This window comes from Paramormyrops kingsleyae, chromosome 20, assembly GCF_048594095.1.
Source record: "Paramormyrops kingsleyae isolate MSU_618 chromosome 20, PKINGS_0.4, whole genome shotgun sequence".
Classification (NCBI taxonomy): Eukaryota; Metazoa; Chordata; class Actinopteri; order Osteoglossiformes; family Mormyridae; genus Paramormyrops; species Paramormyrops kingsleyae.
Window position 1 is genome coordinate 23,563,884 of NC_132816.1, and position 21,761 is coordinate 23,585,644.

At 47.3% G+C, this 21,761-nt stretch overlaps 1 protein-coding gene across 2 annotated transcripts; it reads right to left on the reverse strand.

Annotated features, from left to right (window-relative positions):
* Positions 1 to 400: 400 nt before the first annotated feature.
* Positions 401 to 20,228, reverse strand: thbs2b (thrombospondin 2b). 2 transcript variants are annotated; one of them, XM_072703674.1, is made up of 22 exons: positions 20,026 to 20,228; positions 19,573 to 19,644; positions 18,769 to 19,322; positions 18,185 to 18,269; positions 14,174 to 14,397; positions 13,534 to 13,671; positions 12,894 to 12,987; positions 12,184 to 12,354; positions 10,869 to 11,045; positions 10,142 to 10,315; positions 8,981 to 9,108; positions 8,592 to 8,744; positions 7,468 to 7,686; positions 5,523 to 5,630; positions 5,033 to 5,192; positions 4,507 to 4,625; positions 3,919 to 4,153; positions 3,204 to 3,431; positions 2,735 to 3,006; positions 2,465 to 2,562; positions 2,213 to 2,352; positions 401 to 1,873 (listed from the first exon to the last, which is right to left on the reverse strand). In XM_072703674.1, the coding sequence occupies exons 2-22, from the start codon at positions 19,637 to 19,639 to the stop codon at positions 1,866 to 1,868; spliced, it is 3,552 nt and encodes a 1,183-aa protein (XP_072559775.1). In that variant the 5' UTR covers positions 19,640 to 19,644; positions 20,026 to 20,228; the 3' UTR covers positions 401 to 1,865. The 2 variants fall into 2 exon arrangements, with proteins under 2 accessions (XP_072559775.1, XP_072559774.1); XM_072703673.1 differs by having other exon boundaries at positions 19,915 to 20,228.
* Positions 20,229 to 21,761: the final 1,533 nt, after the last annotated feature.

Consider the following 21,761-nt stretch of genomic DNA (forward strand, 5'->3'; position numbering starts at 1 on the left):
TATCTGCCTCGAGTGTGTGCAAGTTACGGTTACAGTTATAGTACAGGGTAGGAAATTTATACATGCATCGTGTTTGTTCTTATTATTGTGTTTTCATTCCGAATGAAGCTCAGAAACAATCGATCATGTTGGATGTAACTATTAGGCTACACCGGGGCGTCCAAGTATTGCAGTGTTCTGCTCAGGATACAGAATTCATTTCATCCATCTGTCCACAGTTTAAGACTTCCTTTATGAAGAAGATAATTTTGTTGAAAAGCAATAAATATTGATTTTAGATAATGAAATTAAAAGTAGTATGCTCTCGCTTTTCCTGAATAGTTTTATCCATGATCGAATTCTCTGTGAACTGGTCTCCAAGCAAGACCACCTCACCTCCCATTAAACTCAACAGACGACGTCTAGGAAAAAAAGGTTTATTTGAGAAACAGTGTAATTTCATTCCTGTTACATACGGCCGTTTGTTTCCGCTGAAATCTGACAGAAAGAGAAAGCAGACCGTCGTGATTATTAAACGTTAGGGAGAATGCAGGTTTTGGAGAGCCCAGCGGAGGTCTGCATAAACATGAGCACCGCGATCTGGCCGATAGGGATCCGAACCCCTCAGCTTCAACATGCTATAAAGCCGCCAGCAGGGGGGTGTTTGGAAGCTAAAAACTGCGTCAGTAAGCCTCGGGAGATCAGATTTCATCACGTCGTAATCTGATCCAAGCATGTGTGTTGTATTTTTTTTATTTTTTTTTGTATTTTTTTCTTTTTCTAAATATGACTTTAAAAAAGTGAACCCAAGTTTATAGTGAAACCTTAACAAATCCATAATTCATTGATTTAGGGTAAAGGCACCATAAAGAGGAGGACATAACATCTTCAGATAATATACTTGTTTGAAGCCATTTCAGCAAATGTAAAACCAGGAACCTGTCTGCAAGCTGCACCACTTTCTTATTGTTATGCTTGGGAAAATTTGGATAATGACATTTAGCATTTCATTAAAAATTTTGTCAGTGTAAACAAATAAATAATTATATACAACTGATGTCTAATTTTAAAACAAAAACATCTGAGGCAAAACGTGAATAATTTACAGAAGAAATTATAATACAATCTTATAAACATTTTGTCCCTCTAAAGCAATTAAAATATAAAAAGCTAGCACACTTTTTTAATTTTAGGATTGACTAAAAAACAATCAGAAATTTACTAAAAACAGAACATAAAATGTTTTTTAAAGTACTCATTCAAAGTAACAGAAAATTATGTAATTACCTTCAAATTTGTGCAATCGAAACGGAATGCTGTGATGCTGCATTAATGAGGAAACCCTCAGTTACTAAGTGAATGTCACCGTGTCGTTTATGGGTGCAATGTGGCACTTAGCAGTCATTAAAAATAAAAATGACAACTTGTAGACAACCGTGCAATTAAATCTGAAAAAAATCATAGAATGGTGGTTTTATAGCATCGAAATGGTAATAAGTTCAGTAAAAAAATGTATAATTCACCCAGGCATATATTTGTAGAAAAATTATGTATAATGGAATTTAGGGTATAGTTACTGCAGGCTTATGAAATTCTGATCTGAAGGCTTCTGTCCTGCCTGGATTATTACTGGAAATATCAGCTTCTGATTTTTTTAGGTAGAACAGGAGTAGGTGCTGAGGATTATAAAAAAGTCATAGGTTGAGGTGGCGGTGGACGATGAGCATGTACTACAACATGATATCGTGGCCTGTGCTTCGCTGCATCTTTATGGTACAGACTGAGAACAGAGCTGCAGCACTGGGTCTGGATCATTTTCAGTCCTTTGTGTGACTTTGCAAGCATGGTGACTGGGGCTGGAAAACCCCATTTCCAGCTGACAGGATCTAGTTGTCTGCAAAGGGAGAAAACCAACAGAATGAAAACACTAGTTGTAATCATTAAAATAAGTTACTATTTAGCTGTGATTGTTCATCTGTTTGGAGTAAATGTAAATAAACCAAGTAGGGAAGTTGGGCCTGTTTCACAAATGAGAATTTCTTGCATTTAGTCCAGATTAAATTTAAGTGAACGGAGATAAAGCCCATTTAAACTGGGGCACCTTTAATCTGACCAGTTATCCAGCTAAGCAAGAAACCCTGCTTCATGAAATGGGCCCCCTGACCCCAAAACATAATAATAAGAAAAATAGGAAGAAGAGGAATTCGGCTAATAGCGATAGCGTCGATCTCACCTCTGCACTCATATTTCAGGTCTGAGAAGAAGACCAGCTCCTGGGAGAAGACAAAGAGGCCCAATCTTCCCCCAGCAAAGGTTCTGTCATAGATGGGACCAGAGTCGGCCATGATCTGCTTTCCTTCGTAAACCACCACCCTGTCAAGGTGGACAATAGCAGTTAAGCAATGTAGTGTTAATATAGGTAGTATAGTGGTCAAACAGAATAGTGTTTAAGCAGGAAGGGTAATGAACAAAATAGGCTCGGTACCTAATGAAACCAGTCTTGGGTCTGTGTATGAGATGCCAGCGATAGGCGGTGTAGTCCTTCCAGCCAATGTTATTGGGGTCATGCCAGAGGGTGCGGACCTGCTCATAGAGAGTGAAACCAGGAAGCCATGAAACATCCACCACATGAATAAACAACCAACATGTCTAACTGCAAGAGTCACCAAGACGAAAGGCTCTTAAAACATGCCAAAGATGAGAGCTTATTCTTCGAGTCTGTGTCCAAGGCAGAGTTTTTCTTAACTAGGCCCACCTGCTGCTTGGTATTGCCCGTGTGCCACAGCGCGTTCCGGAGGCTCTCGCCAGTGCCCGTGGTGGAGTTGACCACCTTGAGTGAGACGCCGGAAATGCCAAAGGCCTTGGAGGGCTTCTCCTCCCAGTAGGTCTGTGTGATTTGCTTCCACATTACTACGTAGAAGCGCCGGCTTGACTGGTAGCCAAAAACGAAGCCGGCATAGTCATCATCCCGATCTGTGTTCACGTAGAAAGTGCCGCTGAAGTCCACTGCATTGAAGACGTCGAAGCCTGTTGTGTGAGCATAACACCATCAGAGCTTGGACACTTAGCATCAGGGAATGAGCTAAGCAGCCATGCCATTCAGTGGAAGAAGCTGCCCGGGGCAAGCTATGGCTGTGGGGGCATGATGCCCCATTTCTCAGCCACTTGCACTCCTGAGTAGCAGTGATCAGGCCACCTTCACCTGCATTTCAGCATGAACTCACCCACAGCGATGCCAGGATCGGAATTAGCTGTCTGAACTAGCTCCTTGCCCTGGTTTCTCACCACCCAGTTGGGGTCAATCTGTGTCGTCCCCTTAGGGTCAAGGTGAACCATTTGGAACTTGCGAAAGTCGGTGACACTGATGGCATCGTTCTCTGGGCAGGCGTCAAGGATGTCAGGGATGCTGTCATTGTCAAAGTCATCCTTGCAGGCATCTCCTCGGCCATCTCCTGAGGGCAGGAGGGAGCAAAAGGCTTGGGGATGACATCTCCTCCATACTGCAGTCAAGAAGCCCACTCCCCCTCCCAATTATAACAGCAAGTCATTGGCAAAACATGCTTAATGACCAGCCAGTTTCACTTCCGAGACCATTTGACTGCAAAGACAATTTGTCACTTTTATGAGAGCATGTGATCAGGATTGTGTATTTTACCATAAACCCAAACCCATTGCTACACCAGTTTATAGCAATGACAGCATCCATGGTAAGAGGAGGTTTGTTTGGGGAACACACTCCATCATGAACCCTGGTCTTACATACACTCCATCCTGAGCCCTCCTTTTGCACAAGCTCCATCCTTAGCCCTGTTCTTAAACATGCTCCATCCTGAGCCCTGCTCTTTCACACGCTCCTTCCTGAGCCCTGCTCTTTCACACGCTCCTTCCTGAGCCCTGCTCTTGCACATCATTCTCCTGGCCCATTATGCTGTTCCTCACCGTCAGAGTCCAGCTGGTCTGGATTTGGCACGAGTCTGCAGTTGTCTCGGTCGTCAGGGATCCCATCATTGTCATCATCATGGTCACAGGCGTCTCCCCTGCCATCCTTGTCATGGTCAGCTTGGTTGGCATTGGGGATGTAGGGACAGTTGTCCATGTTGTTCTGGTAGCCGTCCTCATCGATATCCTGGTTGTTGTCACATTGGTCTCCCACAAGGTCATTATCCTTGTCTGCCTGCAGGGGGTGATGCCATCCAATGTTAACTCAGCCTGTCGTTTGATGTAATAAGTAGCTGTTTCACAATAGGCCACAGTAGGCAGTAAAAAACAGTTCCAATATACACTCAAAAGGTTTTAAGGGCGAAATTGGAGCATTTGCCCAGGTGGTAAGAGAATGTCAAAGCAAGACTGTCTGCTGCTGCAGCAGTGACTTGATGGGAAAGTGCAGCTTCACTGCTTTCAGCTGGTGATCAAAGGCTCTCTTACACTTTCAGAGTCATAAACAGACAAGAACTTTATCATAAAGGAGCATCAAAATAAATCTAAGCTCATGTCTGTTATAATGTCGTCATACCCCGACATCGTTACCTGTCCTGGATTGTGGACCAGTGGGCAGTTATCGCACTGATCACCCACACCATCCAAGTCAGTATCCTTCTGGTCAGTGTTGTAGAAGTATGGACAGTTGTCCTGCTCATTCAGAATCTCTGAGGAAGAGGAGGATAAAGACATGAGCAGATTGATAAAATTCAACCCAAGTCAGTCACTCACTCAAGAGTATTCAAGGTTTGAGTTGTGTTTTTTTTTTTTTTTTAATTTTATACCAAATTCAGTAGATAGAAGAATCCAGACCAAAGCTGTAAGACAGGGCACACTCACACACCAGTCACTCACACACCAGTCACTCACACATGCACACCTACAGGCAATTTGGTAACTCCAGTTAACCTCAGCATGTCTTTGGACTGTGGGGAGAAGCCAGAGTACCTGGAGCAAACTCCACATACATGTAGTCATGGGGGAGACTCAAACCCTGGCGTCAGTGGTGCCACTGTGCCACCCTAGTTTAGTAATCTTAAACAATAAATGAGTAATCATATGATAGCAAACTGACCATCTCCGTCAATGTCGATGGAACAAGCATCACCCTCCCCGTTGTTGTCCGTGTCCCTTTGCGCAGGGTTGTGTTCATATGGACAGTTGTCACACTGGTCACCAACGTCATCCTTGTCATAATCAAATTGGTGTGGGTTGTAGTGCAGTGGGCAGTTGTCCTGGAGGGATCATGTCAGTGGAAATTACAGACATGGTGTTGATCACTCAGACGACAAAGGAGAACAAGACAAAGACATGTCTGCATTTCATTAGGACTGTCCCGATTGGTGAAATACACATATCTCACAGGACAACCAATCAACTGTAGTAACCAACAAACACCATAAGGACATTACTGAAGAAGCTAGCAGATATCAACATTAATCACAGCTAACAAGAGATAATGAAGCAGGACTGTAACCAAGGTCAGCCAAGAAGAAGGGGTCGTTTCACAAGATAATATAAGAAGGTCCGTTGAGAAGTGGAATTGCTGGCATCGGCACACACACCCTCTCATCCACAATGTCATCATTGTCATCGTCACTATCGCAGGCATCACCCTGTCCATCATTGTCAAAGTCCTCCTGGCCAGAGTTGGGCAGATGCGGGCAGTTGTCCTGAAATTTGATGGAGAGACCAAAGTGCTTTAGAGGCACACATGTCTCCAGGAAAGAAGATGACAGAACTGTTAGGCAGGATGCTGCAGTCTTTGAGCGTATATCATATGACTGAGGATGCTTCCTTCTTAGGGGTTATAACATACGACTCAGGATGCTCCCTCCATTCTTAGTGGTTATAACATACGGCTGAGGATGCTCCCTCCCTTCTTAGGGGCTATAGCATACAGCTGAGGACGCTCCCTCCATTCTTAGTGGTTATAACATACGGCTGAGGATGCTCCCTCCCTTCTTAGAGGCTATAACATACGGCTGAGGATGCTCCCTCCCTTAGTGGTTATAACATACAGCTGAGGATGCTCCCTCCCTTCTTAGTGGTTATAACATACGGCTGAGGATGCTCCCTCCCTTCTTAGTAGTTATAACATACGGCTGAGGATGCTCCCTCCCTTAGTGGTTATAACATACGGCTGAGGATGCTCCCTCCCTTCTTAGTAGTTATAACATACGGCTGAGGATGCTCCCTCCCTTAGTGGTTATAACATACGGCTGAGGATGCTCCCTCCCTTAGTGGTTATAACATACGGCTGAGGATGCTCCCTCCCTTAGTGGTTATAACATACGGCTGAGGACGCTCCCTCCCTTCTTAGTGGTTATAACATACGGCTGAGGATGCTCCCTCCCTTCTTAGTAGTTATAACATACAGCTGAGGATGCTCCCTCCCTTCTTAGTAGTTATAACATACGGCTGAGGATGCTCCCTCCCTTAGTGGTTATAACATACGGCTGAGGATGCTCCCTCCCTTCTTACTGGTTATAACATACGGCTGAGGATGCTCCCTCCCTTAGTGGTTATAACATACAGCTGAGGATGCTCCCTCCCTTCTTAGTGGTTATAACATACAGCTGAGGATGCTCCCTCCCTTCTTAGGGGCTATAACATACAGCTGAGGATGCTCCCTCCCTTAGTGGTTATAACATACAGCTGAGGATGCTCCCTTCCTTAGTGGTTATAACATACAGCTGAGGATGCTCCCTCCCTTAGTGGTTATAACATACGGCTGAGGATGCTCCCTCCCTTAGTGGTTATAACATACAGCTGAGGATGCTCCCTCCCTTCTTAGTGGTTATAACATACAGCTGAGGACGCTCCCTCCCTTCTTAGTGGTTATAACATACAGCTGAGGATGCTCCCTCCCTTCTTAGGGGCTATAACATACAGCTGAGGATGCTCCCTCCCTTAGTGGTTATAACATACAGCTGAGGATGCTCCCTCCCTTCTTAGTGGTTATAACATACAGCTGAGGATGCTCCCTCCCTTCTTAGTGGTTATAACATACAGCTGAGGATGCTCCCTCCCTTCTTAGGGGCTATAACATACAGCTGAGGATGCTCCCTCCCTTAGTGGTTATAACATACAGCTGAGGATGCTCCCTCCCTTAGTGGTTATAACATACAGCTGAGGATGCTCCCTCCCTTCTTAGTGGTTATAACATACAGCTGAGGACGCTCCCTCCCTTCTTAGTGGTTATAACATACAGCTGAGGATGCTCCCTCCCTTCTTAGTGGTTATAACATACAGCTGAGGATGCTCCCTCCCTTAGTGGTTATAACATACAGCTGAGGATGCTCCCTCCCTTCTTAGTGGTTATAACATACAGCTGAGGACACTCCCTTCTTAGGGGTTATATTAGAAACTTGGGATGATATAAAATACATTAGCAGTGAAACTGACAGCACATTGTAAGCATGTTAAGGAGCAAATGTTGATGCACATGTGATGAAAGTACACTTCTCTGTGTTTTTCTCAGATCTCCATTCTTTCCGGTCATGGCACCTTCTTGCAGTGGTAGGTGGCATTAGCCCCACATGCCAGGTTCTGGTTGGGCCAGCCATCCAGGTCAAAGTCCTCCCCACAGATGGAGCCATCGCCGGCATAGCCAATCCGACACTCGCACTTGTACATGGGGTCACTGAAATGACTGAGGAAGATGCAGCTGGCAGACTTGTGGCAGCTGTGGGTGTCATCCTTGCAGGGATTGTGCGGTTCACACACCTGCAGGTGAAAACATAGAGGGGGCATGATGGCCTTCAGCTCCAGCTCTGATGCTGCTGCTCTTGGTCTGAGCCACCATGATACTTAAAGTATATTGCATTATTGTAAAATATAATGGCCCATAATTCAATTTTTCTTGCCTAAAAATGGGACTATAACACCAACAGTGAAGGGAGGCAGTCCTGTCAGGAGGTTATACTCCAAGGGCTATAAGAAGAGCAGTGAGGTGAGGAGGTATTCTCAGGGAGTTATACTCTAAGCAGTATAAGAGGAGCAGTGAGGGGAGGAGGTCTTCTTAGGGAGTTATACTCTAAGCAGTATAAGAGGAGCAGTGAGGGATGGAGGTCTTCTCAGGGAGTTATACTCTAAGCAGTATAAGAGGAGCAGTGAGGGGTGGAGGTCTTCTTAGAGAGTTATACTCTAAGCAGTATAAGAGGAGCAGTGAGGGATGGAGGTCTTCTCAGGGAGTTATACTCTAAGCAGTATAAGAGGAGCAGTGAGGGGTGGAGGTCTTCTTAGGGAGTTATACTCTAAGCAGTATAAGAGGAGCAGTGAGGGGAGGAGGTCTTCTTAGGGAGTTATACTCTAAGCAGTATAAGAGGAGCAGTGAGGGATGGAGGTCTTCTCAGGGAGTTATACTCTAAGCAGTATAAGAGGAGCAGTGAGGGGAGGAGGTCTTCTTAGGGAGTTATATTCTAAGCAGTATAAGAGGAGCAGTGAGGGGAGGAGGTCTTCTTAGGGAGTTATACTCTAAGCAGTATAAGAGGAGCAGTGAGGGGAGGAGGTCTTCTTAGGGAGTTATACTCTAAGCAGTATAAGAGGAGCAGTGAGGGGGTTATAATCTGAGGCAGGTGTGTGCTGTTATGACCAGGATGTAGGCAGGTGTAGGTCAAAGCGATGCAGACCTGCTTGCTGTTCTTGGCGGCCTCCACCCCCAAGCCATAAGGCTGAGTGCCCTTGTACCTGGGGGGGCACGGCAGGCAATGGAACCCGGGTTCTGTATTGATGCAGCGCTCTGTTCCGATCACCTTGTAGCACAGGTCTGAAACCATGTCACACTGTGGGGACACAGTAAGGCTGTCATATTGCATTTTATTTGGAACAGTAGGTAGCCAATGGTGACACTATTATAAAGGGTGACTGCTTTAGAGCTGTAGAGGGTATCTAAACACCCCTGCGGACCGTCGTTTATGCTGCCTTAATGGATGATGCTGGGCTGGTTGTCAAGGTGCGTCTGTGGTTCTTGGTGAACATACATCACCTTATACTGGTTACTGTTGCCCTGGATACATACCTCATTCACATCCTCACAGAAGGTACCATTGCCACGGAAACCCAGAGGGCAGGGACCACACTCCCAGAATCCATCAGCACCAGTATGGCATTCCACACCGGCAAAGCAGGGGTTTGAGAGACAGCCATCTATGAAATAAATGGGGACATGATGATTTAAAGTTGTGTTGTCAGTGTTGTGGGATCATAAGTTATTTAGATGGAATGATCAGGGAGAGTTAATGGGGTGAGGGACATTGATTGTATGTGTGGAAGGTCTCTTTCTGGGGCAGTGTATGGCTCTGTGGTCAGACATCTGTGCTCATGATCAGAATGTCACCAGTTGAAATCCCTGGGTCAGCAGAGTGATTTCACCACTTTGTCCTTGTGCATGGAATAGGGACTCTCTGAGCCTGCTGTGTCAATTGTATATTGCTTTGGATAAAAGTGTCTACTAGATAGACGTATGTGATCTAGACGGGTGTAGTCCAGGGTGTGGGTGCGGACAGGCTCGCTTCCTGATAGAATAAGAGGGTAAGGGGTGTGGTTAGAGTTGTGGGTGGAGCCAGGCTCTGTTACTGATAGGGTCAGAAGGTAAGGGGTGTGATCAGGGGTGTGGGTGTGGCCAGGCTCTCTTACTAAATGGTCAAGGGGTGTAGTTAGGGGTGTGAGTGTGGCCAGCCTCTTTTATTGATAGTTTAAGGGGTGTGGTCAGGTTCTCTTACTGATAGGTTAAGGGGTGTGGTCAGGGTTGTGGAAGTGGACAGGCTCTTGCAGATAGGTTAAGGGGTGTGGTCAGGGGTGTGGATGTGGACAGGCTCTTACCAATAGTTTAAGGGGTTTGGTAAGGGCTGTGGGTGTGGCCAGGTTCTCTTACTGATAGGTTAAGGGGTGTAGTCAGGGGTATGGATATGGACAGGCTGTTATCGATAGGTTAAGAGGGGTGTTCAGGGGTGTGGATGTGAACAGGCTCTTTTATCGATTGTTTAAGGGGTGTGGTCAGGGATGTGGATGTGGACAGGCTCTTACCGATAGTTTAAGGGGTGTGGTCAGGGGTGTGGGTGTGTCCAGGTTCTCTTACTGATAGGTTATGGGGTATGGTCAGGGGTGTGGATGTGGACAGGCTCTTACCGATAGGTTAAGGGGTGTGATCAAAGGTATGAGTGTGGCCAGGCTCTCTTACCTATGGGACAATCTTGCCTGTTGCAGACTTCATTGTCACTGGGTTCACCCATGCAACCTCGGCCCCCATGCTGGGGGGGTGGGCTGTTGCATTCCCGACTACGGCTCTTCAGACCCCCCCCACAGGTGGCTGAGCAGGTTGCCCATGGAGACCAGGGACCCCACCCACCATCAACTGCCAGTCAACACAAAGATGAATCAGTGGGACGGGGGGACACAGAGGTGAGACAGGATAGAAGATGTGGACAGGAGGATCAATATCAGGCTTCCAGATGGGACACAAAGAGAAGAAAAAAAAAAAAGCTGCCAAGCTGCCAGCTAAAATCACTGCATGTCATGCTGTCATAATTGAATGGGAAATAAATGAAATCCTGTCCGCACAGCCTGTTCACACATGAGATAAACACACATGTGTTGCTAATGATCAGATTAATGCTAAAAGGTTTGAATGACCTTGATCGGGCTGTTTATTAAGTTATGTAGCTAAAGGTGCAAACTGCAATTGCGTGCTGGCCTAATGGACATAATGGAAATTACCTCTGGGATTGTGAACCCACACTCATTCACAGATCCAGTTTCCAGAATGCCATGCCTGTTGCTGGCACTGCCCTCAGCCCTGTGTCCTTACTGGAGGCATGTCAGTGGGACTGGGGCTCTGCTTTGGCAGCTGGTGCCCCTGTGTGTTCATGTGCACCTATGTGACAGCCTGTCGCCCCTGTCATACTCACTGGGACATGGGTCCGCCTGGCAGCTCTGCGTTTCCCGGCCAGTGCCTTGGCAGTCTTTGCCCCCCCGCTGAGGCATGGGGGCATTGCAGTGCCGGATGCGGGTGACCTGGCCCTCGCCGCATGTCACTGAGCAGGAGGACCACGGTGACCACAAACTCCACCCACCATCCTGTCGGACTGATAGAGCAACACACAGTTAGCAGCGTAAGGCCTTAATATGGCCCATGTGTACGCGAGACTCAGCTCCAGCTCGGCCTCATCTGCTCATACTCTCAGAATAGTTCTACTGATTAGGTCAGGGGAATGGAAATGGAATAAAAACTATACAAAACTCTGTGTTTTTTGGCCGATGATTATGACTTTATGATTCAGGCAGATTGTGTAAGAAATTGGCAGAAAAAAACTAGAACACGTCATAACATTTTTCCCTGCTTATGTTGTGGAAAGTGCAAGCTGACCTAGACCACCTCCAGCACCCCTCTCCATCAGCCAGTGCACACTGGAGTAACCTGACCTAGACCACCTCCTCCATTAGCTATTGCACACTGGAGTAAACTGACCTAAACCACCTTCCCCAGTCATCAACCAATGAACAATAGAATAAGCTGACCTAGACCACCTCCACCACCCCTCTCCATCACTCAGTGCACACAGTAGTAAGCAAACTTAAACCACCTTCTCCCTTTCATTATTCAGTGCACATTGGGGTAAACCAATTTAATCCACATCCACCACCCCCTCCATCAGCTAGTACACACCAGAGCCAACTTAGACCGACTCCACCACCCATCTCCACCAGCCAGTGTACACTGGAGTAAGCTGACCTAAACTACCTCTACCCATCATCAGTCAGTGAATACCGGAGTAAGCTGACCTAGACCATCTCCACCACTCCCTCCATCATCCAGTGCACCCTGGAGTACGCTGGTCCTGACTGCGTTTAACAGAATTTTAACTTTAATTTCTGTATGTTACATAAAAGTCATGCAAAAGTCATCGGTGTAACATGCGGTATTGCTCCAAGGACTTGGACTCTTCCTCACCACCATCAGCAGCATCATAAGCACTCTAGTCACTAAATACATTCCTTAGCTCTAAAGTAAGCGTGACCCTCAGCCAAAGACGGGTGACGCATTGCTGGGTGGAGCTGCTCAGGGACCTTTCCTGCCTGATCCTGGCTGGGGTGGAGGACAAAGTTCTAGGATGCACACATCTGCCCAGTTGTGCAGTCACTGTGGAGCTTCCACACTGAAGGTCTGCTAGTTGAATCTGAACTGGCAGCCCATCTGCAGGCAACATGCTGACATCAACTCACCACGGCTCTCACAGCGGCTGAGGCTGCACCGGCGTGTCTGGATAGATGGGCCGGCACAGGCATTGCTGCTGTCATCGCAGGAACGGCCACGCTGCTGCGTCCCTGAGCCGCAGGTGACCGAACACTCTGTCCATTCCGACCAGGGTGACCAGCCGTCATCACCGTCATTGGCTGGGCAAACATATGGGCAGGATTTGGGCACCGAGGCTGGGGCGTGTGAGATGACTCAATGTTCTCCCTGAAACCAGTGGGGACTTCACGATGACATTACATGTGCAGAATCTCATGTGCGCTTTTGAAGTGCAGCTGTTTTTAAATCATTGGAGTTAGGGAAATATTCAGAGCACAGCTTAAGGGATCAACATGCAGTAAATGTGAAAAGTTCCTGCGGTTCAGTGGGTGGCTCAAAAAACCACGGAGAAGATGACCAGCTTCCCAGCCAGAGTGTCATTCATCAAAGTGATCCGGTTCGTAGAGCAGGGGCAAGACTTATGACAATCATATTCTTCTTTAAATTATATTTATTGGAACATAACTGAAGGGGAAACTTTGGGTCCTGGCACAGAACAGCAAAAGCAGTTCAGAAAAAGCACAACAGATCAAAAGAAAATGGCAGTGAACGTGGAAATAAGAGGTGCAGGGGAAAGGGACCAAGCTGTCGAAGAGGACAGCTATGAAGAGAACTGCTGAGCAGGAGCCACTGGACTTACGCAGGCACGCGGGACAGCACTCCCCATCGGAGAAGGTGGGATTGGCGCAGGCCACCGCAGGACACATGATTTGACGGCAGACCACTTTCCCATCCTGCAGGCAAGACACTGCATTTAAGTCAGACTCATGTAGCAGTACGGTGACCTGCTTAGGGCTTGAGAGTATTTTTCTCATTCGCACTGGCATACAGTCAGTCCAAGCCCATCCTATTAGATCCTGATTCGACCTCACCACCTGCCCCACCCCCACCACCTGCCCCATCCCTGCTACTGTCCCACCCCTGCCCCATCCCTTTACCTGCCCCTCCTCCATCCTGCCCCACCCCTGCCACTGTCCCACCCTGCCAAGCTCCTGCCCCCCTCACCAGCTGTCCCACCCCTGCCCTGCCCCACCACCTGCATCTTCTCCATCCTGCCCCACCCCTGCCACAGCCCCATCCCACCATCTGCTCCACCATCTATCCCACCATCTACCTCACCATCGGCCCCACCACCTGCTCCTCCTCCATCCTGCCCTTCAAGATTCAAGATTGGTTTATTGTCAATACAACAATATACACAGTATACAGTGTATTGAAATGTTGTTCCCATCCTTCCCCCATCCTGCCCCACCCCTGCCCCGCCACCACATGCCCCTGACCTGGCAGGTACACTTGGTGCAGCTGTCCACCACCCACTCCTCCTTGTCCTCAAACTGTCGGCCGTCCTGCCAGCAGATCTGCTCACTGGAAGTCTTTATCTTTGCCAGGGTCTTCCTCATGAGATTGTTCTCCTCTGTCTGAAGACAGGCACATACACATAAATGTTCATTATGAGTTCATCTGTTATGCTGGAGTCAGTTATCAGCGCTACATGTGTGTGGATATACTCTGTTCTTGAGTAATTTGAGGCTCTTGACACAAAAGGCTTGATGGCTTCACAGAGCATGTGGAGGCATGTGAGGCAGCCTCTGGGCTCCAGATATGGCAGCAAAGACGGCCTCTTCTCTGTTAGTCAGACGCCCACAGCTCTCAGACTAACATGCAACCTCATGTACAGGGCTGGATCTGAGCTGAAGATCGTCTAAGCCAGGTCCTACTGGCTGGAGAGTATTCAAGGTCAAGGAGTGTATACAGCATTATAACAATGGAGAGTGACAGGTTCACATCTTATACATTATAAGTCAGCCGTGTGACATTCTTGTGACTCCATACTGGCATCCTCTCCATCCTTAATGGGATGATGGCGCTGAGCAGCTACTGTACAGTGATGCGGTTGTTGTGACCCGGCTGACTCCTCACCACCTTCTGCAGGCCGTCGATGAGGTTTCCCACCACGACTCGCAGCCCCTGCAGCTCCTGGAAGAGGCTGTGCAGCTCCTCACAGGAGCGCTCGCACATGAGGTCGGAGCCCGCCGGCGTGCCAGCTGGGGTGGTTGCGTCCTCCTTCGGGGCAATGGCATTGCCGGCGATTCCGGGATCCGCCTCGTCCAGCTCAACGCTCTCACTCACTACGTTGGCCTCATCTGCAGGAAGAGGGTGCTGCAGTTCTAAAGGGCTGCCACACAGGGCCGTGGCAAATGAGCACAGAGCCAGGTAGCCAATCATATTATTCCAGAAAAACAGAGAAAACAGAGGTCAGCTGTGTTAGGACTCTGGTGGCAGGAAGATTCCTGTTTCCTAACACGTATTTATCCAAGAACTGCTTATCTGGACTGATGTGTGCACTGGCTGATGGCAGACATCCCAACCTGCAAAAACTCATTGCAGGGAGGTCCCCCCCCACCCCCGCCAAGAAGGGAAATGACTTTATTTCACACAAGAGAATTTCTACATTGGCCATATGTATAATTTTTTGTTAATACATTTTTTCTAGTCAGCACACTAAATTTCGAAGGCTCCACTGAACCGATAACTTCAGTCCTCGAGAAGTTAAATAAAAGCCCGCCCGCACTGAAATCTGATTGGCTTATTTTGCTAAGTAGACCAATCAGGATGCTGTCTGTCTAGCACGGGCTACATGAACAGGCACACACGCAGGGATCCATACATACACACGCTCTCTCTCTCTCTCTCTCTCTCTCTCTAACACCCAGTTACTTCTGATCCGGAGGAGTCCTAAGCTACAGAACCGCACACGGCCCAGACTGACACTAACACCCAGTTACTTTTGATCCCGAGGAGTCCTAAGCTACAGAACCGCACATGGCCCAGACTGACACTAACACCCAGTTACTTCCGATCCCTAGGAGTCCTAAGCTACAGAACCGCACACGGCCCAGACTGACACTAACACCCAGTTACTTCTGATCCGGAGGAGTCCTAAGCTACAGAACCGCACACGGCTCAGACTGACACTAACACCTAGTTACTTCCGGTCCCGAGGAGTCCTAAGCTACAGAACCGCACACGGCCCAGACTGACACTAACACCCAGATACTTCCGATCCCGAGGAGTCCTAAGCTACAGAACCGCACACGGCCCAGACTGACACTAACACCCAGATACTTCCGGTCCCGAGGAGTCCTAAGCTACAGAACCGCACACGGCCCAGACTGACACTAACACCCAGATACTTCCGGTCCCGAGGAGTCCTAAGCTACAGAACAGCACACGGCTCAAACTGACACTAACACCCAGATACTTCCGATCCCGAGGAGTCCTAAGCTACAGAACCGCACACGGCCCAGACTGACACTAACACCTAGTTACTTCCGGTCCCGAGGAGTCCTAAGCTACAGAACCACACACGGCCCAGACTGACACTAACACCCAGTTACTTCTGATCCCGAGGAGTCCTAAGCTACAGAACCGCACACGGCCCAGACTGACACTAACACCCAGATACTTCCGATCCCGAGGAGTCCTAAGCTACAGAACCGCACACGGCCCAGACTGACACTAACACCCAGATACTTCCGATCCCGAGGAGTCCTAAGCTACAGAACCGCACACGGCCCAGACTGACACTAACACCCAGATACTTCCGATCCCGAGGAGTCCTAAGCTACTGAACCGCACACGGCCCAGACTGACATTAACACCTAGTTACTTCCGGTCCCGAGGAGTCCTAAGCTACAGAACCGCACACGGCTCAGACTGACACTAACACCCAGTTACTTCTGATCCCGAGGAGTCCTAAGCTACAGAACCGCACACGGCCCAGACTGACACTAACACCCAGTTACTTCTGATCCAGAGGAGTCCTAAGCTACAGAACCGCACACGGCCCAGACTGACACTAACACCTAGTTACTTCCGGTCCCGAGGAGTCCTAAGCTACAGAACCGCACACGGCCCAGACTGACACTAACACCCAGTTACTTCTGATCCGGAGGAGTCCTAAGCTACAGAACCGCACACGGCCCAGACTGACACTAACACCCAGATACTTCCGATCCCGAGGAGTCCTAAACTTGCAAAACAAGGAGAATTTTTTTTTTCTTAGACTTCAATTTGAAGAGGCAAATGTTAGCATAGGATGGACTAGTACACTCAAATGGACCAAAACAGGCCAAACACAACTCCTGAATCCGGGATGGACTGAAACAAACCAAATGCATACATACATTAGTATGAAATGGACCATGAATTTCTGAAACCAATATATGCAGAGACACCAGTCATTAAAATTGTTTCAGATTGTCTCCATAATTCAGTCTGTAATGGAACACAGGAATCATTAATTGGTTCCTAATAAATAAAGCAAAATGTTCTGTATCTTCCTAGAAGTAAGGAGCCCCCTACAGATTCAATGGCAGCAGGGCAACACATCATACATGCTATAACATTGCTGAGAGTCCTGGGGCAAATAAATGAAGAAAGCTCTTTGGCACAGTCTGGTCCGCTTACTTGGAATGACTTTCCTATTTTTGAGAAAGTATCTGGTAGATGCATTGAAACCCCTGGTGAGCCGAAGCGTGAGTCAGGAGAGAGGGATTGTGAAGGAGGAGCACAGGCATGTGTGCCATGGAGTGACTGCTCCACATTAGTGTCTGCATGCAGGGCGCTCACGTGCCGTCTGCCACGACTCGCGGCTCAGACGTACTGGGCCGTTTTACTATCTCCCTGCTGCTGCGTTCCGGGAGGCCTTCGGAAAACAGGACAAGTTCCTGGGCACACAAGCAACCCTGCCTATCTTCTTACTGCCGGCAGAGGCGCTCGCCAGGAATGTGGATGAACATAATCCATCAAGGTGGTACAGAAATCAGTCACATCAACATAATTGCTTTTCCATGGATTGAATATTGCTTCCATCCAAAGTCGCTGAATCTACAGTCGATGTGTTGTATCAATGTGACACACACACACAAGCTTCATCCCCCATGGAACGAAACTAAGATGACCATTACGACAGCAGAGCTTAGTATGCAGGTAAACAAATGACAAAAACAAAGGAAAAAGCAACACAAAAACATCCCAGATGAGCTTTCCAAACAGCTGTCTACGTTTCTTTGTTGCTGCTGTGTGTGTGTGTGTGTGTGTGTGTGAGCGGGTTTACCTATCCTTATGGGGGCACAATGTCCCCATAGCGTGATAAATATCTGGTTTTTTTTCCCTTATGGGGACCGGTTTCCTGGTCCCCATAAGGGAAAACTCTATTTTATAAAAATCGGTGACTGCTATGAAAAAACTAAAAATGTAAAAACTCTTGTATTTTGTTTGGTTACTTATGGTTATGGTTAGGGCAGGGTAGGGGTTAAGGTTGTCATGGTTAGCGTTAGCATTTTTCCCATTGAAATGAATGAGCGGTCCCCATAAGGATATGTTTACCCTACATATGTGTGTGTGTGTGTGTGTGTGTGCATGCGCATGCGGTGTGAGACAGAGTGACGGCTGCCTGCAGCAGGATGTTTATGTTGGCCTCTCTGCTCGCATGTGAGCAAAGTGCCGAAGCAGCAGCCGCCGCTTAGCGTGGCAAAGCCTGCAATTGGCCTGCTGGGCTGCAGCCCAGACTCAGCAAACTGACTGAGGGATCTCCAGGAAAGGTGACATCATAGCAAAACACATTGATACAAAGCACAAGACTGTTTGATTACCTCTCCCAAAAAAGATGCAGGTGAGGAGAACTAAGAAAAGCTGCATTTGTCTCTCAAAGCACCCACAAGCTTGTGTTAATGCAATGCTGTTGGTGCATCTTGCATTTTTGACTGTAGGTCTTGATACACTTTGTATGTTGTACGTGCATCAGCTCTCGTGTTCTGCTGTTTTCTGCTAAGACAGACAGTGCTAGCCCACTTGAAAGCAGCAATCTGAGAAGATTCAGGGCCAGTGATTGAAGTTCAGTGAGGCTCTCAGGGGTGTCCCTCTTACCTGGCTTGGGAATCTCACAGCCTTTGCTGGCCAGGATTTCTTCCACTGGCGTGTCGAAGATGAAGTGTATGCTCTGAAGCAAACCCTGGAGGGCCATGAAATAACAGCTGTGAGGCATTGATGGTGTCACGGCAAACGGCACATATGACTACAGACCACAAGCAGCTGAGTCTTGCTTTGAGAAGATGTGGGCCTTGATGTGGGAAACTCAGAAGCATGTCTGGTGAACTTCAAATTACAGATTCTATTTAAACCAGGCTAAATGCACTGACATATCACATACAACAATTACATACAATAAATACACACATATTAGATGGCGCAGCCACTTTGAAGGCCTGTGAAGCGATGTCAGACCACACAAGTGAGGAAAGTTTGAGGAATGTGCTGGACACCCTGCAGACAGGAGCCAGGCGCCAGTGGGGGTCACAGGGCAGGGGGTGCAACCCACTGCATCAAGCCACAGCAACAGGGAAGTGACGTCACGATAATGATAAAAAAAGCACTGCCACAGAGAGTTACACATTCCACGCGGGTGCCCCCCTGCTGGCCTGACACCCCCGAAGGTCACGTCTCACTCTTACCCGGAAGTGGCTTTCCCGCACAGAGCCCTTTGCCACAAACATCTTGCTGCCCTCTGCACGGAGGTGTTCATAGAAGGGCATGTCCAAGATGAAGCCATCGACCAGGATGCAGCCCACATAGAGTGTGGCCGCTTCGCCGTACACGTGCAGCGTGACATTCTTCCACTGAGAGTCAGCCAAGTCCACGTCTTCGAAGGAGACCACGTTCTGCGAGCCGTCGGCCCAGTATACCAGGTCCAGCGTGTTGGTGCGTCCGTTGGACACGATCTCCAGCTGCCGGCGGCCGCCTGGACCCTCGATGGCGAGCAGGGTGCCCCGTGAGCCACGGTCCTGCCGCAGTGTGGCCGTCAGCACGAAGCCCTCATTGTTCTGGACTTGACGTAGGAGGCGCTGGAGGGCTGCAGCACGCACAGAGGGCAAGTGCTCCACACTGATGAAGCGGTAGGCTGGGGTGTCTGCATCCAGGCCCCGGAAGAGCTTAATCCCAGCAGTCTTGCGTGTGATGTGACTGGCTTCCAGCAGGTCGAACAAGGTCTGGTCTTCGACCTCTTCATCTGCAGCAAGGGAGGGGGGAGGCAGCCAGTGATCTCATTGGAACATTCTTTGAACTTTCCTTAGGCGGAACATTCCATAGAATGTCAGATGACATCATTAGTCATTTTCAACTTTTTGTTTTACTGTTTTCCTTGATACCTACAAGAACCTACTATACCATTGTAAGTGACCTTAAAAATATTGCAAAACTTATGCTTAAATCACCCATCATTGAAGATGAAAGAAGAAAACACATTCAGAAAAACTTACCTTGAGCAAGTGTGGAAGCCCCAAGCAGTAAAACTGCCAGCCAGTACGGGCTTCCCCTGAGAATCATAACTCCTTCGTGGAAACAAAGGCCAATGAGGACCATCAGAGCCACGTAAACCTTCAGTGTGGCGCACCATAACGCATTTATCGCGCTTATCAAAAAGTTACTGAAGCGCAAACTGGTGACAACCACACAGTGAACTGAATTAACCAACCAGCAAAACAATACATGCACATTTGAAATATCACTATAGTTAAAATGACCTGTTTACCTATTTCAAAAATGTGTTTTGTAATGCAAAGCTAACCGATTCATTCGGAAATATAAGCACTTAATTTTACCTGAGCAAGATGAAGAAACCTCAGATGGGTACAACCTGATATGTTTTTAAATATCCAGATAATTAAAAATAAACATGAATAAAATGTTGTCATAAAAGGTAGGTAATATACCGGTGAGTACGAGTCCGAGAGGAGCTCCACAGTCGGAAGGCTTGAGTGAAATGCCGCGACGCAGCAGCGCGGCGCTGCTCTTTATATAGCGCTGGGCTGGAGCCCGTCAGTCCAGGGCTGATGTGTGTGTCTGGAGCTGCCTCACTTTACAACTCTCGACGTGCTGAACTGAGAATGGTTTATTTTCGAAGCGATGTGTATGGATTTAACTTACTTTCGCTGCATAGTTTTTAGTGGAAATAAGGGAGGACCGTAGACAGAAAAGTAGGAGATGGAGAGAAATCCGGGGGGGCGGGTAGGGGTGCGCGCTCTGTTGCATGCAAGATAAATGCACATTCAGATACCCACGGATCTGTTCGGTTTTTTGATTGTGGAAGTGTGAGACTGATGGCGCAGTTACCTTCAGCTCGGAACAGTTTCTGAAATAATTTAGCAAAGTGTGCGATGTGTTAATGTATGAAAGTTAACTTTGATGGAATGTGATTCAAAAATGCTAAAATGATGTTTCGGCAGCTCATGTTTTTACCAAGACAGGCATGTTGTAGGCATAATTCTGACCTTGGATATGGATTGACTTTGTAGGCTTAATGTTGACATCGGATGTGTTTTGTTTTTATAAGCACAGTGTTAGTATTTCATTGTTTGTTTACAGTGTACGTTAGTTCTCGATGTAGTTTGTTTTTGTAGACACAAGGTTAACAATGGATATGGTCTATTTTTTTAGGCACAATCTTAGTATTAGGTTTGTTTTTGTAGGGATGATGTTAATATTTTTGTTTTGTTGTTTTATGCCATAATGCTGACTTCGGATATTGTTTGGTAGGTATAATGAAGGTGTCGGATTTGGTTTGTTTGGTAGGCATAATGAAGGTGTCTGATATGGTTTGTTTGGTAGGCATAATGAATGTGTCTGATATGGTTTGTTTGGTAGGGATAATGAAGGTGTCGGATTTGGTTTGTTTGGCAGGCATAATGAAGGTGTCTGATATGGTTTGTTTGGTAGGCATAATGAAGGTGTCTGATATGGTTTGTTTGGTAGGCATAATGAAGGTGTCGGATTTGGTTTGTTTGGCAGGCATAATGAAGGTGTCTGATATGGTTTGTTTGGTAGGGATAATGAAGGTGTCGGATTTGGTTTGTTTGGCAGGCATAATGAAGGTGTCTGATATGTTTTGTTTGGTAGGCATAATGAAGATGTCTGATATGGTTTGTTTGGCAGGCATAATGAAGGTGTCTGATATGGTTTGTTTGGCAGACATAATGAAGGTGTCTGATATGGTTTGTTTGGTAGGCATAATGAAGGTGTCTGATATGGTTTGTTTGGTAGGCATAATGAAGGTGTCTGATATGGTTTGTTTGGTAGGCATAATGAAGGTGTCTGATATGGTTTGTTTGGTAGGGATAATGAAGGTGTCTGATATGGTTTGTTTGGTAGGTATAATGAAGGTGTCTGATATGGTTTGTTTGGTAGGGATAATGAAGGTGTCGGATTTGGTTTGTTTGGCAGGCATAATGAAGGTGTCTGATATGGTTTGTTTGGTAGGCATAATGAAGGTGTCTGATATGGTTTGTTTGGTAGGCATAATGAAGGTGTCTGATATGGTTTGTTTGGTAGGCATAATGAAGGTGTCTGATATGGTTTGTTTGGTAGGGATAATGAAGGTGTCTGATATGGTTTGTTTGGTAGGTATAATGAAGGTGTCTGATATGGTTTGTTTGGTAGGGATAATGAAGGT

What these genes read in the sequence shown, in the direction of transcription:
- thbs2b (XM_072703674.1), bottom strand. Translation starts at nt 19,639, where the DNA reads ATGATTCTCAGGGGAAGCCCGTACTGGCTGGCAGTTTTACTGCTTGGG. An exon ending in GCACCAAGTGTACCTGCCAG is followed by an intron (nt 12,988 to 13,533) that starts GTCAGGGGCATG and finishes TCTTGCCTGCAG; the next exon opens with GATGGGAAAGTGGTCTGCCG. An exon ending in CAGGCAAGATTGTCCCATAG is followed by an intron (nt 9,109 to 10,141) that starts GTAAGAGAGCCT and finishes TTTATTTCATAG; the next exon opens with ATGGCTGTCTCTCAAACCCC.